Genomic DNA, 25863 nt, shown 5'->3' with positions numbered 1-25863 from the left:
TAGAGAGAATGATTTATTTCAGCTTTTATTTCTTTCATCACATTCCCAGTGGGTCAGAAGTTTACACGTTTTGTCAAACGTTTTGGGTAGCCTTCCACAAGCTTCCCACAATAAGTTGGGTGAATTTTAGCCCATTCCTACTGACAGAGCTGGTGTAACTAAGTCAGGTTTGTAGGCCTCTGTGCTCACACATGCTTTTTCAGTTCTGCCCACAAATTTTCTATAGGATCGAGGTCAGGGCTTTTTTGTTGGCCACTCCAATACCTTGACTTTGTTGTCCTTAAGCCATTTTGCCACAACTTTGGAAGTATGCTTAGGGTCGTGGTCCATTTGGAAGACCAATTTGCGACCAAGCTTTAACTTCCTGACTGATGTCTTGAGATGTTGCTTCAATATATCCACATAATTGTCCTCCCTCATGATGCCATCTATTTTGTGAAGTGCACCAGTCACTCCTGCAGCAAAGCACCCCCACAACATGAGGCTGCCACCTCCGTGCTTCACAGTTGGGATGGTGTTCTTGTCACGTTCTGACCTTAGTTCTTTTATTATGTCTTGGTTTTAGTATGGTCAGGGCGTGAGTTGGGTGGATTGTCTATGTCATTTTTTCTATTGATTTGGGATTGCTGTGTTCGGCCTGGTATGGTTCTCAATCCGAGGCAGCTGTCAGTCATTGCCCCTGATTGAGAATCATACTCAAGGAGCCTGGTTTCACTTTTGAGTTGTGGGTGTTTATTTTCCGTGTTAGTGTTGGTGCCACACGGGACTGTTTCGGTTTGATTACTTCACGTTTATTGTTTTGTTCAGTGTTCATTACTTTATTAAAAAACATGAACACTTACCACCCTGCGCTTTGGTCCTCACCTTCTTCCACCACAGACGATCGTTACAGTTCTTCCTAAGTTGTATGCCGGCTGCGTGGTCCCATGGTGTTTATACTTGCGTACTATTGTTTGTACAGATGAACGTGGTACCTTCAGGCATTTGGAAATTGCTCCCAAGGATGAACCAGACTTGTGGAGGTCTACAATTTTTTTTCTGAGGTCTTGGCTGATTTATTTTCATTTTCCCATGATGTCAAGCAAAGAGGCACTGAGTTTGAAGGTAGGCCTTAAAATACATCCACAGGTACACCTCCAATTGACTCAAATTATGTCAATTAGCCTATCAGAAGCTTCTAAAGCCATGACATTTTCTGGATTTTTCCAAGCTGTTTAAAGGCACAGTCAACTTAGTGTATGTAAACGTCTGACCCACTGGAATTGTGATACAGTGAATTATAAGTGAAATAATCTGTCTGCAAACAATTGTTGGAAATATTACTTGTGTCATGCACAAAGTAGATGTCCTAACCGACTTGCTAAAACTATAGTTTGTTAACAAGACATTTTTGGAGTGGTTGAAAAACAAGTTTTCATGACTCCAACCTAAGTGTATGTAAACTTCTGACTTGAACTGTATGTGTTTTCAGCAATATGTTATAATCAATGATATCAAATGCCGCACTAAAGTCTAACAAAACCAGAATCATCAGTCATTTGTGTCAGCATGTTGAGTGCCCTTCCCTATAAGCATGCTGAAAGTTTGTTGTTACTTTGTTTACTGTCAAATAACATTGTATTTGGTCAAACACAATTTCTTCTAAAAGTTTGCTAAGCACCGGTAACATGCTGATTGGTTGGCTGGTTGGCTGCTTTGATGTTGACCATGTATTCCCCCTTTCTCTCTGCAGTGGGCCGCCTCCTCATCGAGTTTGCCTCCCAGATGACAATGGAACGAGTGCAGAAGGAGAACCCAAACGTGACGGAGGGGGGCAAGTACACCCCACCAGACTGCCGTGCCAAACAGAAGGTGGCTATCATTATCCCGTTCAGACACAGAGACAACCACCTCAAGTACTGGTTGCACTACCTGCACCCCATCCTACGACGGCAGAAGATCGACTACGCCATCTATATCATCACCCAGGTCAGTGGAAAGCAGGTCTTCAGGAAAAACTGCCATTAGTCTGGCTGCTTTCATGTAGTATGTGGCCTTATACACTTGTTATACCATATAGCATGTCATTAAAGACTGACTCAGGATCAGCTGCCTCTAACCTGGACCTACCTTTTACCACAAATTGCTATTAGCCAAACAGGAACTGAGTCCTGGAACAGTTTAAGGGACTTGATGTTAAACATGGAAGAACTCTGGCTATTGACTCTGTAACCAAAAGGTAGACAGATCTTTGAAATACCACTATGTACAAATATGAGATGAATTTGGCCTATAAGCCAATGCATTCTGCTTTTCCATACTTTATTGGGTGACATATTTATTCCCAAAGAGCTACACGAGGGTGCAAAGGAACATCTTATTAAGCATGATGATTCAGCTAGTTCTAATGGCCCAGCCCTTCCATGCCCACCCCTGTTCACCATGGGAGAATGGAAGTGTCCACAACAAGCCCCCACCATGTAGGTGGAGAATGCTGGGTAATGAGCTCTGATGTCTTCCGTCAGTCAGTCCTGTGGGTGCAGCGCGAAGTCTAATCACTCCCTCCATGGAACAGGCAGTTTTGCTCCGCCTGCTCAGCTCAACTTAGCTCAATGTGTCTCTTGTTGTATGTCCCATTCTATCATATCCTCTCCAGGACTACACTGGCCGTCGTTATTATCCATGTCAGAGACTTTGCCTTCTGTATCATTAATGCAGCGCTGGTGTTTGTTCTGCAATGGGAACTAAGAAGCGGACAACAGTGTGTGGTGTGTATGTGCGTGCGCACATGTGTGTGAAATGCTTCTGTTTCCTCCTTTGATTTCCATCTGGTGTATTCTCCCTGAATATCTACTGTAGTAAAAGTTTGGATGATGAGCAGAACAGGGTTCTTTTCACAGTTTTGTGTTTGTAGACCTGTAAATAACGGTGTCCTGCCTATTGGGCTTTGGACTAAATTTGAGGCATATCTTATCTAGCCTTATAAATGGAATTGCATATCACCATTTGAACTGTCAGATGCTTGAAGCACATATTATCATCCAAGAAGCGTATTTATATGAAATATAACATCAGTTCCACGTAGAGTTAATTTCCATTAGAAACGATGACAGCGGATTGACTCACCAAGACACCAAATGGCAGCCGCAGGGAATAGCCTTGATTTGTGTAAATTTTTTCTGTTAATTACATTAATTTGTTGGTAGTTGCATCTAAATGGTTGTTCCTTTGTTATATACAGCCTATAACTACAATACATGTCCCCCCAAATTAGTGTTTTGTGATATATCTGACTTTGGTCTTTGTGCAACATCATTAGCATTGTAACTAGGGCTGTTACGGTGACCGTATTACCGCCACACTCGCGGTCACGAGGCATTGACTGCAGCCAAATTCCATGTGACCGTTGAGTCACGGTAACTAGGCTTCTCCAAACGTAACCAAGACTAAGGAGATGATTGTGGACTACAGGAAAAGGAGGACCGAGCACGCCCCCATTCTCATCGATGGGGCTGTAGTGAAGCAGGTTGAGAGCGTCAAGTTCCTTGGTGTCCACATCAACAACCAACTAGAATGGTCCAAACACACCAAGGCAGTCGTGAAGAGGGCACGACAAAGCCTATTCCCCCTCAGGAAACTAAAAAGATTCGGCATGGGTCCTGAGATCCTCAAACGGTTCTACAGCTGCAACATCGAGAGTGGTTGCATCACTGCCTGGTACGGCAATTGCTCGGCCTCTGACCGCAAGGCACTATAGAAGGTAATGCGTACGGCCCAGTACATCACTGGGGCTAAGCTGTCTGCCATCCAGGACCTCTACACCAGGCGGTGTCAGAGGAAGGCCCTAAAAATTGTCAAAGACGCCAGCCACCCCAGTCATAGACTGTTCTCTCTACTACCGGCAAACGGTACCAGAGTGCCAAGTCTTGGACAAAAAGGCTTCAACAGTTTTTACCCCCAAGCCATAAGTCTCCTGAACAGGTCATCAAATGGCCACCCGGACTATTTGCATTGTGTGCCCCACCCCCCCAACCCCTCTTTTTACGCTGCTGCTGCTATGTTTATCATATATGCATAGTCACTTTAACTATACATTCATGTACATACTACCTCAATTGGGCCGACCAACCAGTGCTCCCGCACATTGACTAACTGGGCTATCTGCATTGTGTCCCACCCACCACCCGCCTACATGTACATACTACCTCAATCAGCCTGACTAACCGGTGTCTGTATGTAGCCTCGCTACTTTTATAGCCTCGCTATAGCCTCACTACTGTATATAGCCTTTACTGTTGTTTTATTTATTTACCTACCTATTGTTCACCTAATACCTTTTTTGCACTATTGGTTAGGGCCTGTAAGTAAACATTTCACTGTAAGGTCTACTACACCTGTTGAATTTGGCGCACGTGACAAATAAACGTTGATTTGATTTATAAACCCATGTTGCGCAACATTTCAATAGGCTATGCAATTAAGTGAGAAAACAGAGTTTTGATGGCCTCTATTAAAAAGAGGATCCCATCAGCTTTCTATAGGCTAGGCCTACTATATTTATTTCTCAACTTTCCTAATATTAAGCACATTGCTTTGCTTTAAAACCGGAGTAGCCTACCTGGCTGGCATGAAAATGAACCGCCGGAAAAGTGTCCTCTATTTATCAGGTCAACCCAAGTGCAGAATGTGTTGAAGTAACAATGTTTATTACAGCAACAGGGGCAGGCAAAAGACAGGTCAAGGCAGGCAGGGGTCGATAATCCAGAGTAGTGGGGCCAAGGTAAAGCGCGGCATGCAGGCGACAGGGTCAGGTCAGGCAGAGTTTGGTATTCCAGAGTAGGGACAACGGCACAGGATGGCAGGCAGGCTCAGAGGACAGGCAAGGGTCAAAACCAGGAGGACGAGAAAAAGAGAGACTGGGAAAAGCAGAAGCTGAGAAAACACTGGTTGACTTGAACAAACAAGACATACTCACCCAGACAGACAGAAAACACAGGTAGAAATACTCAGGGAATAAGTGGAGAAGATGGGCAACACCTGGAGGGGGGTGGAGACAAGCATAAGGACAGGTGAAACAGATCAGGGTGTGACAGTACCCCCTGTCCTACCTGGACACATACCTGGTTGAGCGGGGTGTCGGCGTTGTAATTCAGAGATGAGGTCTGGGTCCAGGATGTCCCTAGCGGAGACCCAGCACCTTTCCTCCAGGCCATAACCCTCCCAGTCAATCACGTTTCAGGTAAGACCCAAGTGCAGACTGTGTTGAAGTAACAATGTTTATTGTAATAACAGGGGCAATCAAATGACAGGTCAGGGCAGGCAAGGGTTGATAATCCAGAGTAGTGGTACCATGGTACAGGATCAGCAGGCAGGCCCAGGGTCAGGCAGAGGTCGGTAATCCAGAGTAGGGGCACAGGGCGGCAGGCAGGCTCAGGACAGGCAAGGGTCAAAACCAGGAGGACGAGAAAAAGAGAGACTGGAGAAAAGCAGAAGCTGAGACAAAACACTGGTTGACTTGAACAAACAAGACGAACTCACCCAGACAGACAGAAAACATAGGTATAAATACCCAGGGGATAAATGGGGAAGATGGGCGACACCTGGAGGGGGGTGGAGACAAGAACAGATGAAACAGATCAGAGTGTGACACTATTCGCTATTCAAGTGCATACTATTTTCTTTTTTTTGTTGACCTGCCCCGATAGGTGCATGATAATGGCCCATTCTAAATCAAAACTAATTTCCCACATGTATTATTTAGTATATGTAAAGACAATATTAAATTGAGAATGGTCTAATGGGTGAGAATATTATCACTTGTGAATGATGCCCAGCGTGTGCATTCTAAGACAAGAAACAGCACATGCATATTTGTTTACTTTTTCAAATCATATTCACATGCATCATGTAGCCTAGCCCATAGGCCTACAGTATATGTTTTTGTTTTGTATTACAACTAAAGTGGCCAAATAACTCAAAACACAGCCTGTAAGCCTAGGACCCTTGAAACCGGGTCGGTAAGCCCATAGCGTACAGAGCTGTTAAACGTGTTCTTACAAGCCATTACGCAAACAATTAGCCAATCGCGTTTTAACTGGCCACTATTTATAAGAGGCTCCCAGCTTTCTCGTGCTGCTATATTTAATGCTCAATTCTAAAATGAAGCACATTCATCTGCTTTACAACCAGTGTAGCCTACCTGGCATATTAAAAACATAACCTCCATTTGCTATTAGAGCACAGGATACAGATGACATGTTTGTGGGCCATTCTAAATAAAAACATATTACACCTATTTTTTTTATTTTACAAGGCAAGTCCGTTAAGAACAAATTCTTATTTACAATGACGGCCTTCCCCGGCCAAACCCGGCCAACGCTGGGCCAATTGTGCGCCGCCCTATGAGACTCCCAATCATGGCCGGATGTGATACAGCCTGGATTCAAACCAGGGACTGTAGTGACACCTCTTGCACTGAGATGCAGCGCCTTAGACCGCTGCACCACTCGGAAGCCCATATATTAGTAGGCTATATGTAAAGACCAGAATAGTCAGATGGGTGAGAATATTATCAAGTGCTTGTCAAATTGTGAATGAGAGAATGATGAAGTGTGTGCAGCCTGCGCAAGAAACAGAGCAGAGCGCATGCCTTTCATGTGACTTAAAAAAAAAACATCATTAGAGTCGCATCATACAGCCTTAGAATATATTAGAAATCAAAACATATAACCTCACGTTTGTATCACAACTAAGTTGTATAAATAACTCAAAATTAAGCATATAGGAGGACCTGTTTATTTGTTAACCACTCAACACAGAATAGCCGCATGCTCGCACTCCCTTGGGAAAAATACATGTCACAGGAATTATAAGCAAATCTTGCCTGCTGAATGAACTAGTGTAGCCCACAGCCATATGTCATAGCCAGATCAGTGCCTAACAGAAGGACGACTCAGAATATGCAATTCTGTTCTTCTGAAATTGGCAACATTTTCTTCATATCATGTTTCTTTAGACCTACCTAAAATAAATGTATTTATTGTGATGGTGTAGGCTATATTAAATGGATTTATTAGACTTCTTATAATGTTGATGTTCCAAAGGTCTGCATCAGTGGCTTGTAGGCTATGCATGGGAGCCGGAGATGCTAAACTTGTTTATGTTAATTAATTAACAGTCAATTACCGTGAGACCGGCAGTTATTTGCATGACAATCACAGGCTGACAAAATGTAATGACCACAGCCCTAATTGTGACTAAGCTTAGTATTGAGCATGAGAGAGCTGTGAAATACTATGTCCATACTATACACCTACACATCATGGCAGTTTTATTTCCCCAGGTTAACTCTCTCCGTGTGGCTCAGTCAGATAGTGAGTGGTGCTCTATAATTGTTGCTATAATAGGAGCTTCACACTGTGGCTGCAGTGGGATCTACTCCCTCCCAAAACACAACCAGAGAAGGGAGAGAAGCCTTTTCAATCAAAAAGTCACCAAGAGACCAGAGAGACCAGGTCTAGAAGAGATGAGATTTTGATGCAGTAGTCCCATCCACACCTTTTTGGTGCTGCTGTATCTTCCCCTCCTCTCCTCTCTCGGAAGGAGGACACTTAATCTATCATGCTCACCAGAGTGTTAAATAATTGTAAGTTGGAGCATTTTACTCAGAGCTGTGGGGAGGAAGTTAGGGAGAAAGACGTGATCATTTCCCAGTTTATTCATGCTTGCAGATAATGTCTGCCATGTCCTTTAAACTCAACGCCACGATTTACAATGGAGTTGAGTAGCGACGAGTGTGGGCGGACTGGAGCTCCGACCTCTATTCTTTGGGTGCTAAAATATGCCGTTCTTTTATATATAAAAAAAAAAGACTCGCGGCTGAACTCCATTGTATATCGTAGAGTTGAGTTTAATCAGCTACGATGTTCTATAAACCATCTATTGAGTGAAATGAGTCAGATAGACAGACATATAGCTTCTCCACCCGCCATACCCCAGGCCAGCAGCATCAGTACTAACCTGCTGTGTTGCTCAGTAGAAGAGATGTCTACTCTGCTCCTGATCTGATTCTGAACATGTGAACCCTTCCAGGAGATACACAGACACAGGTAAAAGCACCATTGGGGTTAGAGTGGTGCAGAAAAGTGCTTCAACCCCATTACTGTGCAATGAGCTTAGGGATGTGGTGGCTTGATGTCATCATATGCGACCTAAATTGACCAGTGGGAAAACCAATGTCAGAACGGGGATACATGTCCCTCCCAGTGGACTTCTGCCTGATCTCAAATAGAGACTCAGTAGTGTATTCATACATTACCAAGGACAGCCAGCAATAAGGCATGTTATGTTCTGCGTGGGCGGCTGGACACGGTGTCCGTGGTGCTGGAGGTCTGAGTCTACTGTATCTGCTGCAGATGTTTGCTTGTCACCCCATTATGCTTGGAAGGAGGCCCAGACTAGGGGGACAACAAAAAAAGAAGACACATAGCTGGCTATGCTTTTAACATATGCTAGGTACATCCATTATCAACAAAATTGTAATTGATAAACTAATTAGAAACACTTCACGGTTGGTCTAGAGGAGCAGTGAAATGATTCCTGGAAACCTGTAAGCAGTGAAATGATTCCTGGAAACCTGTAAGCAGTGAAATTATTCCTGGAAACCTGTAAGCAGTGAAATGATTCCTGGAAACCTGTAAGCAGTGAAATGATTCCTGGAAATCTGTAAGCAGTGAAATGATTCCTGGAAACCTGTAAGCAGTGCTGTCTGGTTGGGATGTATGTGAGAGTGAGAGTGAAGGCGTCCGCATGCTTCCCAGCCGAAACAGTTTGTGCATACTGTGTATTATGACGACAATTTGTGACGTGTTTGTTCGTTTTGGACTTCCGTAAGCGTTTTTCCGGTTGTTCAGACAAACAATAACCCGAAGTCTATGCCCCTCCGTTGGTGATTGGTCAACAGTAGAGATTCTTCAATGAAGTCTGTTGTCATTCAATGAGAGGTGACTCATTTTCATGCAAAAAGATGTTGCGAGAAATTCTGCACCAAACATCTTAGTTAGATGTAAAATTGCTGGACTAAGATCTCGGCAAAAACGTCAAAATTAATGGCAGATTTCTTGAGTTATCTTCGATTAATTCGGACAATTATGAGGAAGTATACTGACTATGGCATCTCAAAATGGACAAACAGTTCTATTGCTGATTTTCACCTGAAGGTCTTTTAAGGGCGTATGCGAGCACACATGTTCGGTTCGTGTTCGTATGTGTGTGAGGGTCAGATTATGCTACTTGTCCTAGTCGTGAGATGGAGATGGCTTTGAGCCTTGGCCAGAGGTCTTATGAGATACATTTGAATACTTGTATTAGAAGTCACTTAAATGATATCATTCAATTCCCCAACTCCATAGACAGCATGGTCCCCATGGTGCTTCAGTCTCAGTCTGTACTTTAACTAACAGCATGGTTTGCAAATAATCAAATCAAATCAAATGTATTTATATAGCCCTTCTTACTTCAGCTGATAGCTCAAAGTGCTGTACAGAAACCCAGCCTAAAACCCCAAACAGCAAGCAATGCAGGTGTAGAAGCACGGTGGCTAGGGAAAACTCCCTAGAAAGGCCAAAACCTAGGAAGAAACCTAGAGAGGAACCAGGCTATGAGGGGTGGCCAGTCCTAATCTGGCAATGCCGGGTAGAGATTATAACAGAATAAGGCCAAGATGTTCAAATGTTCATAAATGACCAGCATGGTCAAATAATAATAATCACAGTAGTTGTCGAGGGTGCAGCAAGTCAGCACCTCAGGAGTAAATGTCAGTTGGCTTTTCATAGCCGATCATTAAGAGTATCTCTACCGCTCCTGCTGTCTCTAGATAGTTGAAAACAGCAGGTAGCACGTCCGGTGAACAGGTCAGGGTTCCATAGCTGCAGGCAGAACAGTTGAAACTGGAGCAGCAGCACGGCCAGGTGGGCTGGGGACAGCAAGGAGTCGTCATGCCAGATAGTCCTGAGGCATAGCCCTAGGGCTCAGGTCCTCCGAGAGAGAGAAAGAAAGAGAGAATTAGAGAGAGCATACTTAAATTCACACAGGACACCGGATAAGACAGGAGAAGTGCTCCAGATATAACAAACTGACCCTAGAACCCTGACCCTAGACACATAAACTACTGCAGCATAAATACTGGAGACTGAGACAGGAGGGGTCAGGAGACACTGTGGCCCCATCTGATGATACCCCCGGACAGGGCCAAACAGGAACGATATAACCCCACCCACTTTGCCAAAGCACAGCCCCCACACCACTAGAGGGATATCTTCAACCACCAACTTACCATCCTGAGACAAGGCCGAGTATAGCCCACAAAGATCTCCGCCATGGCACAACCCAAGGGGGTACTCCTCATGATTATCAACACATGACATGGTTATCTCTCACATCTGAAATAGTGAGGTCCTCAGAGGCAGATTACTAGTTAACTGATTAGTATCAGTTTCAGAATTAAATGGAGCTTTATTTGACCTACACTTAGTGTACAAAACATTAAGAAGACCTTCCTAATATTTGGGCTGGATGTCCTTTGGGTGGTGGACCATTCTTGATACACACAGGAAAATGCTGAGTGTGAAAAATCCAGCAACGTTGCACTTCATGACTCACTCAAACCGGTGAGCCTGGCACCTACTACCATACCCCTTTCAAAGGCACTTAAATCTTTTGTCTTGCCCCTTCACCCTCTGAATGGCACACATACCCTGTTTCAATTGTCTTAAGGCTTAAAAATCCTTCTTTAACCTGTTTCCTCCCCTTCATCTACACTGATTTAATTGGATTTAACTGGTGACATCAATAAGGGACATGATAGAGAACTCAAGTCCCCCCCCCCCCTTAAGAGGTAATCATAATTTTATTATCAGCAAGGAAGGTTTGCAGACCGAGTTAAGAAATCTTCATAAACCGCTCAGACTAAAGATAGGCTACCTCCCTCTATTGGTACCTTTTCTTGTTTAGGTAGAATAACCCAGTGTAGGATTGCAATACGCTCTTCATCGGGCACACTCTCCACTGGTATGAGTAGAAAAAATAAAAGGGAGGTGTGTGCAATTGACCAAGAATAGGATATCGATCTTATGAACAACTCTGTTTCTGCCCTCTGTGGCTGTGTGTTCCTGTGTGTCTGCAGAGCAGACGGTGTCGTCTGGTACTTGCGTCATATTCTCCGACCAAACGAGCAGGCAGCCATTAGATCCCGGTTGCAAAGTGGTGCTGAGATCGCGCTAGCATGTGTTGCAATTAAATATTCATGAAGGCTTAAGATGCAAACTTCTGCTCGTTCCTCTGCACAGCCCTGAACCTTGCCTGGAGAAGGAAATAGGGGAATAACTCTCAAAGATGACAGAGAGCAAACATTTAGAATGATTGTTGGGCTTTGAGGAGCAGGCACAATATTACTGCACTGAAGGCTGCGGATGTCTGTCACATTGACTCTATTTTAAAAAGAAGAGAAAAGGCCAAGGACTCGATGATGATGTATGTTGGTACCAAAAAATGCATCTGGTGATTTATGCATATGTACATTGGTGCCCACATTGATCGTGTCCCGGTTATAAATATCCTGGGAGCTATATTTGTAATGAAACAGCAAGGAGCAGGTCTCGAAGCCTCAACCTTCGAGCCCGAGGTCCGGCGCGCTATCGACTGTGCCGCAAAATAATACTCGTGCGGCAGGGTCGTTACACTATATTGATGGGTTAGTTTTAAAAAGTTATTGATTAAAATGGGATTGCTTTATAGAAATAGGTTATGCCTTTTGTTAAATAGCAGGAAGCAAATAATTCAGTCAACATTCATACTTGTTATAGATTATGCGGATATCGTCTATATGAATGCAGCTGCCACTGTATTGAAGTCTTTGGGCGCAGTTTATCGCAGCGGGTGATAGGTTCAGTACACATCACTGGTTTCTCTATCAGAATGTAGGCTGGCCACTTTGAAGTCTCCTAGATCGATGCATTGCACTCATTTGGTTTATAAAGCACGCTTGCACAAATGTCCGCCATACCTTATTTCATTGTCAACCTACAGACGTACGAGCTAGCAGACCCAGTCTCAGGGATGGCTAACTCTGGAGATCACTTTTAAACCTATTTTTAGTTTTTTTTTGCACTTTGTCGAATAATCTCAAACTCTCTAGAATTTGATGATTTGGGATTATGAACTAGATTCAACCGCGGAACGATTTCTTCTTGAGTGGATGGTCAGGGGGCCGGAACATAATTACAGATAATTTGTAGAGTGCAAACCACGGTACACGATCACATATATCTCTGGAACAGATACTTTGGAACAGACTTCCTAAATGAAAATAACTTGGAGCTGATTTGCTGGTGTTTTTACAGTGTTTTATGTCCAACAATAATAACACTTTTTTCAGTAAATTTAGAGGGACAAATAAAATGACCGATGAGCCTCCAGATGGCGGAACCCCAAATCAGACGGCTGATTGAGAACCTTGTAATTGAAGAATGTGTTTGTTTTCTATGATAGTATGTTATATCTCTGTTTTGCTTTTCATAGTGTATTGATATGTATATTTTGTGTAATTACAGGGCTCATCTGTAAAATATACCTTGGTCTCAGCATGACAGCCTGTCAAAAAAAAAGGTTAAATAAAATAAATAAAAATGTGCTTCGAAAAGGTACTAAAGAGAGTTGAGTATATGGTGCATTATTGAAGAGGTAATGGAGGTTTTACTTTATTGGCCGAGCACTTAGATGTCCATTAAGACCCATTCACAGTGTGTTATTTACCACTTCCTCCCATTAAAGGCAGAACGCAGAGAGGTAGAAAACAAAACCCCACTGTCCTCAAGGTTTAGTCAACCACAAAATAAACAGACTAACGACTCAATGAAAATGGGAGGTTATCAAAAAGCGGTAGTCTCAAGACAACGATTTTATTGTGTGACCAGGAATCTTAGAGATGACTACATGTGGATACTATTAGATGTGGTAGTCAAGCGATAAACAGAGTAAAATAGAAACTACATTCAAAGGATTAGGCTATGATGTAGCCTAAGTAATTAGATGCATAGTCCATCTAGCTAACTACAGAAATTACTTCATGAATCCTGTCCGTTTGCACCACAAATTCCCGCTGTGGTGAAATGTCATGGTATTTATACAGTTCCTCTTTTGTTATATTCAATCTCGTCTCTCTCTCTCTCTCTCTCTCTCTCTCTCTCTCTCTCTCTCTCTCTCTCTCTCTCTCTCTCTCTCTCTCTCTCTCTCTCTCTCTCTCTCTCTCTAACAGCCTCACTTCAAAAGAGCAGAGAGAAATCCTGACTTATTTCCATGACAGTGACAAATCACAGTTGAACCTGGTGAAAATGTCTTATTCCAAGTGTATTCATTGTTCCAGCCTCCAATTTATCATGTTAATGTAATCTGGGTCGCCTGTTGTTCTCCGCCAGCCCTGCTGCCTTATCATAGGCAGGATATGTGCCACTCGGAGTGACAGCAGAAAACCATAACATGCTGATGGTGCTGTGGCTTTGTGTAAGCCGGGGGTGAACTTAATGGATTCTGTAATGCACCCACCAATTCTCTCACTCCTTCAACGACGAGGCATTGAATCCCTCCTCAATTGGTAATCTATTGTGCCTGTCATAAATAAAACATAATGGAAGGAAACATATTATGCTCTGCCCCTGTAATGCCGATGGTTGTGGAGTTTAATTCCAAGAATAGGCAAGAATAAACATTTCATACTGGCTGATACTTCTGCGGTTTTTGTTTTGTGTTGTTGGAAGGTGAGTCTCGTGCTCTTCCTTCGTCTCTCTATTCTATCTGATCCCTAGCACAGTGTGCTTTGCTGGGAGGTCGTCTTCATCTCTCTCTCTCTCTCTCTCTCTCTCGGGGCAGATTTGTATTTCTGCACCACAGCTAAAGCTTGAGGACAGTAGAAACTCAGTGAGATACAGTGCATTCAGAAAGTATTCAGACCCCTTCCCGTTTTCCACATTTTGTTACGTTACAGCCTTGTTCTAAAATGTATTAAATAAATGGTTTCCTCATCAATCTACACACAATACTCCATAATGACAAAGTGAAAACAGGTTTTTAGAAAAACAGAAATACCTTATTTATGTAAGTATCCAGACCCTTTGCTCTGAGACTCAAAATTGAGCTCAGGTGCATCCTTCTCCCATTGATCATCCTTGGGATGTTTCGACAACTTGATTGGAGTTCAAGATTTAGAAAGACACACACCTGTCTATTTAAGGTCCCCCAGTTGACAGTGCATGTCAGAATAAAAACCAAGCCATGAGGTCGACGGATTTGCCCTTAGAGCTCTGAGACAGGATTGTGTCGAGGCACAGGGGCCCAAAAAATGTCTTGCTATAATACCTTTATATGTATGCTGGTGGAGTCAGAAATTCTAATTCATGGTAAAGGTGGGAGACAAATCTCCATATCTAATCTGTGAGGAAAAAGCTCTCTTGTCAATAGAGCTTTTCAGTTCCCAGTGAAAATATTGATTGGTGTAGTATCGGATATTATTCTTCTCTAGGACCTTCCTTCACAGTTTCTGCTTTCAGGGATCAAGCTCGGTCTGCCCCATGAAAAATTAAAATTACCACCACAAAGTCCATCTTGTCAAGATGTTCGATCTTTAGCATTCTCCTCTCCCACCTCAGTGACCTCTCTGGTCTCTTAATATATATTGTAATATATATTACACAGTTTGTTTCTCAACTATACAATCTAAATCACTTAATTGTAGAGAAACTCATTGTTTTTCGACTACTACTCCTCATTGATTACATTTTAAAACATAGCCTTAACAGACTGTGACAAACCTACCTAGTACCAGGGGCGCATCTTTAGTTTTAGAAGTGGGGGGACATAATTATTATTTTTTTTCACTCCAAAAAGCCTACCCGTCAACAGGCGTCTGCATGGTCCTAAAGCACACAGTTGCATTCGTTTTGTATCACATTCCAATTATAAAACTGTGCGGGACAAAAATGCAATTTCAGAATGTGAGGGGGGGACATGTCCCCATCCCCAGTGAAAGTTGCGCCCCTGCCTAGTACTGTACCTATCTAGTGGTTTACATTTTAAAACATAGTCTGAACAGATTGTGACAGACCTACAGTGCCTTCAGAAAGTATTCAAACCCCTTGACATTTTCCACATTTTGTTGTGTTACAGCCTGAATTTAAAATGGATTACATTGAGATTCTTTTGTCACTGGCCTACACATAATACCCCATAATGTCAAAGTGGAATTGTAACGGTTTTCTTCTGTGGACGAAGATTCGGACAAAAGCGCAGCGTGGTTAGTGTTCAATATGTTTAATAAAGACAATAAACGTGAACACTACAAAATACAAAACAACAAAAATGTGAAAAACCGAACCAGTCCTATCTGGTGCATAGACACAAAGACAGAAGACAACCACCCACAAAACCCAACATAAAACAGGCTACCTAAATATGGTTCCCAATCAGAGACAATGACTAACACCTGCCTCTGATTGAGAACCATATCAGGCCAAACATAGAAATGGGAAAACTAGACACACAACATAGAATGCCCACTCAGCTCACGTCCTGACCAACACTAAAACAAAGAAAATACAAAAGAACTATGGTCAGAACGTGACAGGATTCTAAATGAAAAGCTGAAATTAGAGGTCGACCGATTATGATTTTTTTCAACGCCGATACCGATTATTGGAGGACCAAAAAAAGCCAATACCTATTAATTGACCGATTTAATTTAAAAAAAAATGTAATAATAACAATTACGATACTGAATGAACACTTATTTTAACTTAATATAATACATCAATAAAAATCCATTTAGCCTCAAATAAATAATGAAACATGTTCAATTTGGTTTAAATAATGCAAAAACAAAGTGTTGGAGAAGTAAAAGTGCAATATGTGCCTGTAACGGCTTTCATCGGAAGAAGAGGAATCGTCAGAGCAAAATGCAGCGGGATACGTGTTCAACTTTATTTTGAGGAACTGAACACTGAATACAAAAATAACAAAAGGAAAACCAGAAACAGTCCTGCAAGGTGAAACAAACACTAAACAGAAATACAACTACCCACACCTAAAAGTGGAATAACAGGTTACCTAGTATGATTCCCAATCAGAGACAACGATAGACAGCTGTCCCTGATTGAGAACCATACCCGGCCTAAACATAGAAATACAAAAACCTAGACATACAAACATAGAATGCCCACCCAAATCACACCCTGACCAAACAAAAATAGAAACAAAGAAAGCAATCTACGGTCAGGGCGTAACAGTGCCATGTAAAAAAGCTAATGTTTGAGTTCCTTGCTCAGAACATGAGAACATAAGAAAGTTGGTGGTTCCTTTTAACATGAGACTTCAATAATTCCAAGGTAAGAGGTTTTAGGTTGTAGTTAATATACTATTTATTGGACTATTTCTCTCTATACCATTTGTATTTCATATACCTTTAACTATTGGATGTTCTTATAGGCACTATAGTATTGCCAGTGTAACAGTATAGCTTCCGTCCCTCTCCTCGCCCCTACCTGGGCTCGAACCAGGAACACGTCGACAACAGCCACACTCGAAGTAGCGTTACCCATCGCTCCACAAAAGCAGTGGCCCTTGCAGAGCAAGGGGAATAACTACTCCAAGTCTCAGAGCGAGTGACGTTTGAAACGCTATTAGCGCACACCCAGCTAACTAGCTAGCCATTTCACATCAGTTACACCAGCCATTAGGCTGATAGGCTTGAAGTCATAAACAGGGCTGTGCTTGCGAAGAGCTGCTGGCAAAACGCACAAAAGTGCTGTTTGAATGAATGCTTACGAGCCTGCTGCTGCCTACCATCACTCAGTCAGACTGCTCTATCAAATCATAGACTTAATTATAACATAATAACACACAGAAATACGAGCCTTTGGTCTTTAATATAGTCGAATCCGGAAACTATAATTTCGAAATTATTATTATTTCATTGAAATACGGAAACGTTCTGTATTTTATCTAACGGGTGGCATCCCTAAGTCTAAATATTCTTGTTACATTGCACAACCTTCAATGTTATGTCATAATTACGTAAAACCTCGCAATGAGCCAGGCTGCCCAAACTGTTGCATATACCCTGACTCTGCGTGCAATGAACGCAAGAGAAATATAATATTAATTAATATTAATATTAATAATATTGCCTGCTAACCTGGATTTCTTTTAGCTAAATATGCAGGTTTAAAAATATATACTTCTGTGTATTGATTTTAAGAAAGGCATTTGTGTTCATGGTTAGGTACAGTCGTCCAACGATTGTGCTTTTTTCGCAAATGCGCTTTTGTTAAATCATCCCCCAGCGTTGCATCGATTATATGCAATGCAGGACACGCTAGGTAAACTAGTAATGTCATCAACCATGTGTAGTTATAACTAGTGATTATGATTGATAGTTTTTTATAAGATAAGTTTAATGCTAGCTAGCAACTTACCTTGGCTTCTACTGCATTCGCGTAACAGGCAGGCTCCTTGTGGAGTGCAATGAGAGGCAGGGAATTAGAGCGTTGGACAAGTTAACTGTAAGATTGGATCCCCGAGCTCACAAGGTGAAAATCTGTCGTTCTGCCCCTGAACAAGGCAGTTAACCCACCGTTCCTGGGCCGTCATTGAAAATAAGAATGTGTTCTTAACTGACTTGCCTAGTTAAATAAATAAAAAATTAATCGGCAAAATCGGTGCCCAAAAATACAGATTTCCGATTGTTATGAAAACTTGAAATCGGCCCTAATTAATCGGCCATTCCGATTAATCGGTCGACCTCTAGCTGAAATGTCTTGAGTCAATAAATATTCAACCCCTTTGTTATGTCAAGTCTAAATAAGTTCAGGAGTAAAAATGTGATTAACAAGTCACATAATAAATTGCATGGACTCACTCTGTGTGCAATAATAGTGTTTAACATGCTTTTTGAACGGCTGCCTCAGCTCTGTACCCTACACATTTATCAGTAAAGTCCCTCAATCGAGCAATGAATTTCAACCACAGGTTCAACCAAAAGACCAGGGAAGTTTACCAATGCCTCGCAAAGAAGGGCGCCTATTGGTATATAGAATATTCAAGCAGACATTGAATATCCCTTTGATCATGGTGAAGTTATTAATTACACTGAGGATGGTGTATCTGTCGATGTATCTCCTCTCCTCACCTCTCCCATCTTCTCCTCTCCCATCTTCTCCTCTCCCTCCCCACAACGTCAGCTTCAGAGCTTATCGGAGTGCCAGTCAGGGACGGACAAGACTCCTCGCCCACTGGATCCAACACAGCCTACCTAATCCACCATGCACCAACAGAGGAGAGATGGAGAGGATATGACAGGAGAGCCTTGTATTCCATTCTCCTAACTCATCATGCTCTCAGGATCTTTGTCCCAAATGGCAGCCTATTTCCTTTTATATTACACTTCTTTTGACCAGGGCTGTTTGGGACACCTCCAGTATCTGGTCTGCTATACTGGAACTGTTGTGTTGATGGTCGGTAGCCCTGAAATGAGAACACAAGTCACAAATTTCAAGCGGTAATGGAAAATGACTGTCAGGAATGACTGACTGTGATTGTAGGGAGTCTGTTGGACTTCATAGTGATAATAACTCCCAATACAGTTGGAACTCAGTTATGATGTCAGTATTGGCTACATTTGCTCTTGACTGTCTGGTTTGGTAGTTCAGTTCAATAAATATTTTTGCTTTACTGCAGAATAAAATAGCATCTCTTTTCAAATACTGACTTTAACCTTCAATATTCAATGGAACAATTTCATGTCTGCTTTTAGTATAGGCTACATGAGTCTATTCATACTTTTTTGTATTCACATCACACATTCACCCTAGCTATCATCAAGGACAGATGTCTGTACACTCAAGGAGCTACAAAGAATGACTGTATTGCCACTAAAACTCACCAGAGACTTATTTTAAAGGTAGAGAAACAACCTAGTCCATGTATTTGTTCTCCATAGTCTCTGTCTAGACAGCTGCATTAATGATTCAAGTTTATGGAGGTATTGTAGAAGTATTTTCCTGCAATGTTTCGGGTAGATTCTGGTACGCTCTAGGGGAGCCATGTTAAGGGTTCAATTCATCTCAGTCTTACAACAATCCAAAGTCTGGTCTTAATGACCCAGGATTTGTATCTATTCCACAACACAGGACACATATAACAAACCCAAAACTATATAATACAATCGTCTAGTTTTTTGTTGTTGTCATACTGATGAAATTAATGAAATCCTCGTGTCTGTAACGGATGGATCTCCTTTCTTTATCTCCTTAGTACTACTTTGGTAAAGAGCCACCAAAACATGCTGATTGGCACATGTGCTCTTCTGTTGCTCTTTCAAAAAAAATTGATATCTGTCTTGGTGTGTTTTCTGACCGATTCAGTTTGGTTAATGATGTTTGTCCCCCATAAGACACTTCTTCAATCTCCTCAGAATGAATCTAAGATAACTCAAGAAATCTGCCATTAATTTAGATGTTTTTGCCGATGCATGTTAGTTGCACAATTTTACATCTAACTAAGGTTTTTGGTGCAGTATTTCTCAAGTAACAAAATCTACGACATGTCTTATGTAAACAAAGTCAGAGTTGCTGAGCAGGTCTGTCTCACTGTCTATGCTATTGGATAGAGCACAACCTCCGCAGCTGTTCACCCCATGTTAGTGGGCAAATGGACATCGTCAAATCAAAACCCAACCTTAATTTAACTGTTGTGACGCACGGATGTTCCAAACCCAGTTTTAGACGAGACTGACTTTATGACCAAAATTATCCTATTTAAAATGTTCAGTCAATTTTGACACTAGAATAACTGTTTCTGACTTGTATCGATGCCATACAGGCCGTTTTCAAAGGGATTCGTTGTTTTTTAAAGGTAGTCACCCTTTAAATTATACTAATGAAATGAACCATACATGAATCCATGTCATTTATATACTGTATATATATGCTTGAGCATCTATGATAGAAGTGGAGTCATGCCCATAGAATTGGGAATTAGAATATGGCCATGACATCCATTTATTAAATTGAATGTTTGTGTGTGCGTGTCTGTTTTTGTATTCAGTGTAACACCAGAGTTTAAATACACAATCATATGACTAGTGGCTGGAGCAGAATGAAGTCAATTTAGGAAATTAAGGACTTATTCTTGAATTGCCACATTTCTTCTCTCTATGGCGAGGCAAAACATGCCTTACCATTCTGACAGTGAGGTTGTCTACTGTGGGTGGACAGAATGCGAAGTCGGGGGTTAACCTAGCTGAACTGTCCAAACTGAGAGTTGCTATAGACAGACCACACCAGGAGATGGGCTGAATCCAAAAGGGCACCCTATTCCCTTTATAGTGCACTAAAAAGGGCTTTGGTCAAAAGTAGTGCCCTATGTAAGGAATAGCAATATGGTGTCATTTGGGACACAGCCATGGTTTGTTCTAAATAGTGTTTGACCTTTAAAGCTATGTGAAATTGAGGCCAGCTTCTGGTGTGCTTTAATAATACACTGACCTGAGCTAGATTACCAGAGTCCTCAAAGCTGAGAATGGACACAATACAGGTGAAATCAATTTACAAAGCAATGAAATAGAAAACAGAACAAAATCCTTCTACGCTTTCCTCAACCACACAACCCCAGAGGAAATGCATCAATAGCTTCTTGTTCACTTGTTCAATATTTTATGACGGTTGCTGTATGAACCCAGAGTACTCCGTACAGAATGTTTCTGTTTTATATAACACACGCGGTATCCTTGCCAAAGCAAATGTTGCCAGTCAGAGTAAATCCAAAAAACAAAAATACACCGGCTCAAACATTCAATCAACAGTACAATACTGAATTCAGAGTAATAAGGTAGATATATTTTGATATAGTTCAAATTCAGTTTTTTTACAGGTATATACCAGTGTACCATTTGACTAGACTTAGATGTTTCGTGGTTTTCTATCCTTTCATTTCTATCCTTTTTCTATTCATTTTTAATGGAACACATCAGGATATGCTGATGAACATGATTTCTTACAAGGTTCTCTCGAGTCGTTAATGGAATTAGGATTCCATGATGAGACAGATGCTCTTGGACTAATGAAAGTGGTAGTTCTGAAGGCTCATGATCATGTTCCAATACTCACCACCAGGACCAAGTTGAAGTACATTACTCTTTAACATTCATATCATTCTGATAGTATGTGGTCCTGCAAAGACTGCTGCTCGCCAGGGGATTATTTTCACACATGTAGCTGCATTTCTAATTATGCTACAGTACATAGCCTACAAGGAGGAAGGCTGCACATTTTCCAACCACAGTCAGTTCATTTGTAAGGTCATATCTCCAGTTTACTGAAGTGAAAAGAGTGCTACAGTTGTTACCAGAATGAATGTGAGTCAGTGTGGGGGATAGCGACATCCTTTAAAAGGTTAATCTAAGAGAATGGCAGTCCTATTTAGTTTATCCTATCTACAGATGTAAGATCTTACTTTGAGCCAGTTTTCTACAGCAGGGAAATAATCCTGCAGCAAGAGGAAATTTGTATTATTTTGTGGATTATAATTTATACATTTTTCATACAAGTGGAAATTACAAACCTCAGAATCCTTTTAAAACCTCAAATGCACTACACGTTTAACATTTCCTGCATTGCCGGAAAGCTCTCCTGCAACAGGATGATCAAATTAAGCCCCTACATCTGTATGTGAAGGGGAATGAATGGGCAGGCCTTATGAAAGGTCTTATGAGAGGTCTTCTCATTAACAAAGGGAATACTACAGTACTAGCATCAGGGCTGTGTCCCGAATGTCAGCCTATCCCAAAATAGTGCACTACCTTTGACCAAAGCCTGGTCACAAGTAGTGCTCTATTTAGGGAATAGGGTGCCGAAGCCTATTATTCAAAGTGCGAACAGTACTGTAGTTGATCCAGAGATGTTCATGTCTCATGAGGATCTGTGCTACAGGTACACTCTGCTCTAAAATGAAAATGGAACAGAGAGGGAGGAAATCCCTTTGGAGGGATCTTCGTCGAACGGAAAGACAGCAGAGAGATACTCCCATGTCACCAGAAGCATCGATCTAGGCTACATGCTACAGTAGAACGGAGTAGTTGTTTATGTCTCAGGGGACATCATGGTTGATTGTGAACACTCCAGTGGATTAACAACAAGCCATCCATCCACCACAGACAGGAGTCAATCACCTCTCACATCACCTCTCTCCACCTTCCATCCTGGAAGAAATCATGTGTAGTTGGCCTAACATCATGTTTGGTTGGCCTAACATCATATTTGGTTGGCCTAGCCCTGCTTGAAGCCACACTTTGACTTAGCGTGTGATATGAGTCTGTGGCGTTGGCAATGCTCTGTGAACCTGAAATGAAGGACTTATCCCCTCTCTAGATGACAAGATACCATTGCTGCTCTATTGGTAGAGATTAAGTCTAATCTATACTTGTGTCCATTGCATCCTGAGAGATAGGATGCATCCTAAATGACCCCCTAATTAATTTATAGTGCACTACGTTTGACCAGGTTGCAGACTACATAAGGTCTCAGTAGCAGCAGTTACTGCCGGCCAGGCAAGCTGACTGGCAACATTTAAGATTTACACACACTCCCCATGTGGCCATCTTCCTCTTCCACTCTCAAGTTGAGAGAGAACTTTCTTCTTCTAGGAGCAGCATGTAGCCTAGCGGTTAAAAGTGCTGGGCCAGTAACTGAAAGGTTGCTGGTTCGAATGCCCCAGCCGACTGGGTGAAACATCTGTCTGTGCCCTTTAGCAAGGCACTTAACCCAAATTGCTCCTGTAAGTCACTCTGAATAAGAGTGACATTTCCATACTTCACTCTGAGGTTATGGCGAGTGGGGTTTATCTCCTGATGATACAGCGTGTTCCTCTCCGCTCACCCTAAACCCTGAACCTGCTGCTGTCTCAATAACATGCATTGTATGTATGGCCATGAATAATCAACAGCTTTAAAATCCCTAATACATCATACAAGCACTATCTCTTTGTTACATCTCAACCCCATTTATTTCAAAATAGGTGATTTATGTTCACTCTGCCCAGTAAAAGCCTTATCGATACCCCACTTCACCAGTTGATAACCAAGGTTATGTCCCAAATGGCACCCTATTCCCTGTATAGTGCACTACTTTTCTGGTCAAAAGTAGTGCACCATGTAGGGAACTGGGTGCTCCCCAGTGGAGGCTGTGGCGTATTAATCACACGAGTGAGCCATAAGACTGAGCCATAAGTCCTGCTCAAAGTTGCTGATGGCTGTTAAGATATCAAACCAGGCCAGGTATAACTTATAGGTTTAATTCGTTTGGATTGATATTCAGATCACATGTCCAGTGGGAATGGTAGACGCTTGACAACTTTTATGCTGTGTACTTCTCAAGAGTATCTTGTCCTGTGCCCAGTTTTTTTTTCACCTTTTTTTTGTTCACCTTTATGGCCAAGATAAAGCAAAGCAGTGTGACACAACCAACAACACAGAGTTACACATGGAATAAACAAACCTACAGTCAATAACACAATAGAAAAAAGTATACATACAGTGTGTGCAAATGAGGTAAGATAAAGGAGGTAAGGCAATAAATAGGCCATAGTGGCGAAATAATTACAATTTAGCAATTAAACACTGGAGTGATAGATGTGCAGAAGATGAATGTGCAAGTAGAAATACTGTGGTGCAAAGGAGCAAAAATTTAAAAATAACAGTATGGAGATGAGGTAGTTGGATGGGCTATTTACAGATGGGCTATGTACAGGTGCAGTGATCTGTAAGCTGCTCTGACAGCTGGTGCTTAAAGTTAGTGAGGGAGATATGAGTCTCCAACTTCAGTGATTTTTGCAATTCGTTCCAGTCATTGGCAGCAGAGAACTGGAAGGAAAGGCGGCCAAAGTAGGAATTGGCTTTGGGGGTGACCAGTGAGATATACCTGCTGGAGCGCGTGCTACGGGTGGGTGCTGCTATGGTGACCAGTGAGCTGAGATAAGGCGGGGCTTTATCTAGCAAAGACTTATAGATGACCTGGAGCCAGTGGGTTTGGCGACGAATATGAAGCGAGGGCCAGCCAACGAGAGCATACAGGTCGCAGTGGTGGGTAGTATATGGGGCTTTGGTGACAAAACGGATGGCACTGTGATAGACTGCATCCAATTTGCTGGGTAGAGTGTTGGAGGCTATTTTGTAAATGACATCGCCGAAGTCAAGGATCGGTAGAATAGTCAGTTTTACGATGGTATTTTTGGCAGCATGAGTGAAGGATGCTTTATTGCAAAATAGGAAGACGATTCTAGATTTAATTTTGGATTGGAGATGCTTAATGTGAGTCTGGAAGGAGAGTTTACAGTCCAACCAGACACCTAGGTATTTGTAGGTGCTGTTAGCGATCGGTTGTAGAGCATGCATTTACTTTTACTTGCTTTTAAGAGCAGTTGGAGGCCACGGAAGGAAAGTTGTATGGCGTTGAAGCTCGTCTGGAAGTTAGTTAACACAGTGTCCAAAGAAGGGCCAGAAGTATACAGAATGAATGAATTAACAATGCCGTGCAAAAAAAGCATCAATCTATGTGATAATGTACTTTTCACTCTCTCGCTTCCCAAAGAGTATAATATGCTCTTTCATGATACTTTAGTCAATGTATCATGTTGTTGTTGGTAATGAAATGGTATACGTATGTGATGACAATAATGTTACATCTCAGTATACTTTGATTCGTTCTCAAAGGGGATGTTAGCTGGTTTCTCTGACGAGGGTGAAGCCTTTTCATGTTCCATTGACTATCAGAGGTCAATAAAGCTAGGCTAGACTCTTGTAAGGTTGTCACACATACCTAAAACCAATAAATTAATTATTTGCTAATGTAGGAAAGTGGTTTATTTTATTTAATATCTCTCTTGTAGCCTATACCAATAATACACCAGGGAAAAATGTGGGTCCTTTGTGGAATGTTGGTATGATATTTCCAAATGTTTTGTGGCATGCTCGCATGTGGAGAGTCTACCTAAAAGTAAATGGGAGAATAAGCGGTCTTTGCATGCTATTCATGCTTGATGCATCCGGACAGATGCATCGGAATCAAATTAGCGAGGCTTGTTGCGCATGCTTAAACAGTCTAAGCCTATTTATGAACTTAGGTTGCGTCCCAACTTAGGTTCAACAATATGCCCTTTAATACCTTTGTAGGCCCTGGTCAAAAGTTGTGCATTATATAGGGAATAGGGTTATAGAATGCCATTTGGGGCACAACCTTATTCTCTTAGCAGCAACTCAAAAGAACAGGGGTATAACTCACAGTGACGGGGATTGGAGGAGCCTCAATCAGTATTATTAGGAGGCAGCTGGTGCCCTATTGCTACTAATACAAATACATTTTGAAGCCATCAACACTCAGCCAAGCATCACCCACGACCAGACTCAACCACAGGCATCTTGTTCTGGCTCGGTTAACATGGGACATCCTCCTAATAATGCAACAAGTTAGAACATCTTGGCTCAGCCTGTCAACCTGTTGGGTGTGGTCAAGTACATTATCTCTTTCCACCGCCGTGATCATTTGGCTCATCTGACTCCTGTGACTCCTGGCTTTGCGATGTGGCAGTTTCCACCTGTTCCCCATGGCCTGAGTGCTACTGGTCTCAGTGTAATTTCAGGACATGTAGGCAGAAGCTATTTGAGAACCACACAGGGATTGAAGGACAGTCCTGTCACTGCCTGGATGACTAGAGATGTGTGCTGATCTGATCTGAGTGACACATGCCATCAAACCTATCTTAAGGACCCTGGGACTTAACACCTCCCTC

General features: G+C 42.0%; 1 protein-coding gene across 1 annotated transcript in view; it reads left to right on the top strand.

The window, feature by feature from the left end:
• LOC109872214 (beta-1,4-galactosyltransferase 2-like) overlaps window positions 1-25863 on the top strand; it is a 128767-nt gene that overhangs the window by 69342 nt on the left and 33562 nt on the right. Inside the window, exon 3 of the mRNA XM_031807211.1 lies at window positions 1733-1968. Within this exon, the coding sequence (XP_031663071.1) occupies window positions 1733-1968 (236 nt within the window). The remainder of the gene's footprint in view (window positions 1-1732; window positions 1969-25863) is intronic.

Source organism: Oncorhynchus kisutch, linkage group LG27 (genome assembly GCF_002021735.2).
Source record: "Oncorhynchus kisutch isolate 150728-3 linkage group LG27, Okis_V2, whole genome shotgun sequence".
NCBI lineage: Eukaryota > Metazoa > Chordata > Actinopteri > Salmoniformes > Salmonidae > Oncorhynchus > Oncorhynchus kisutch.
The sequence above is the reverse complement of the archived record's forward strand: the minus strand, read 5'-3'. Positions and strand labels throughout refer to the sequence as shown.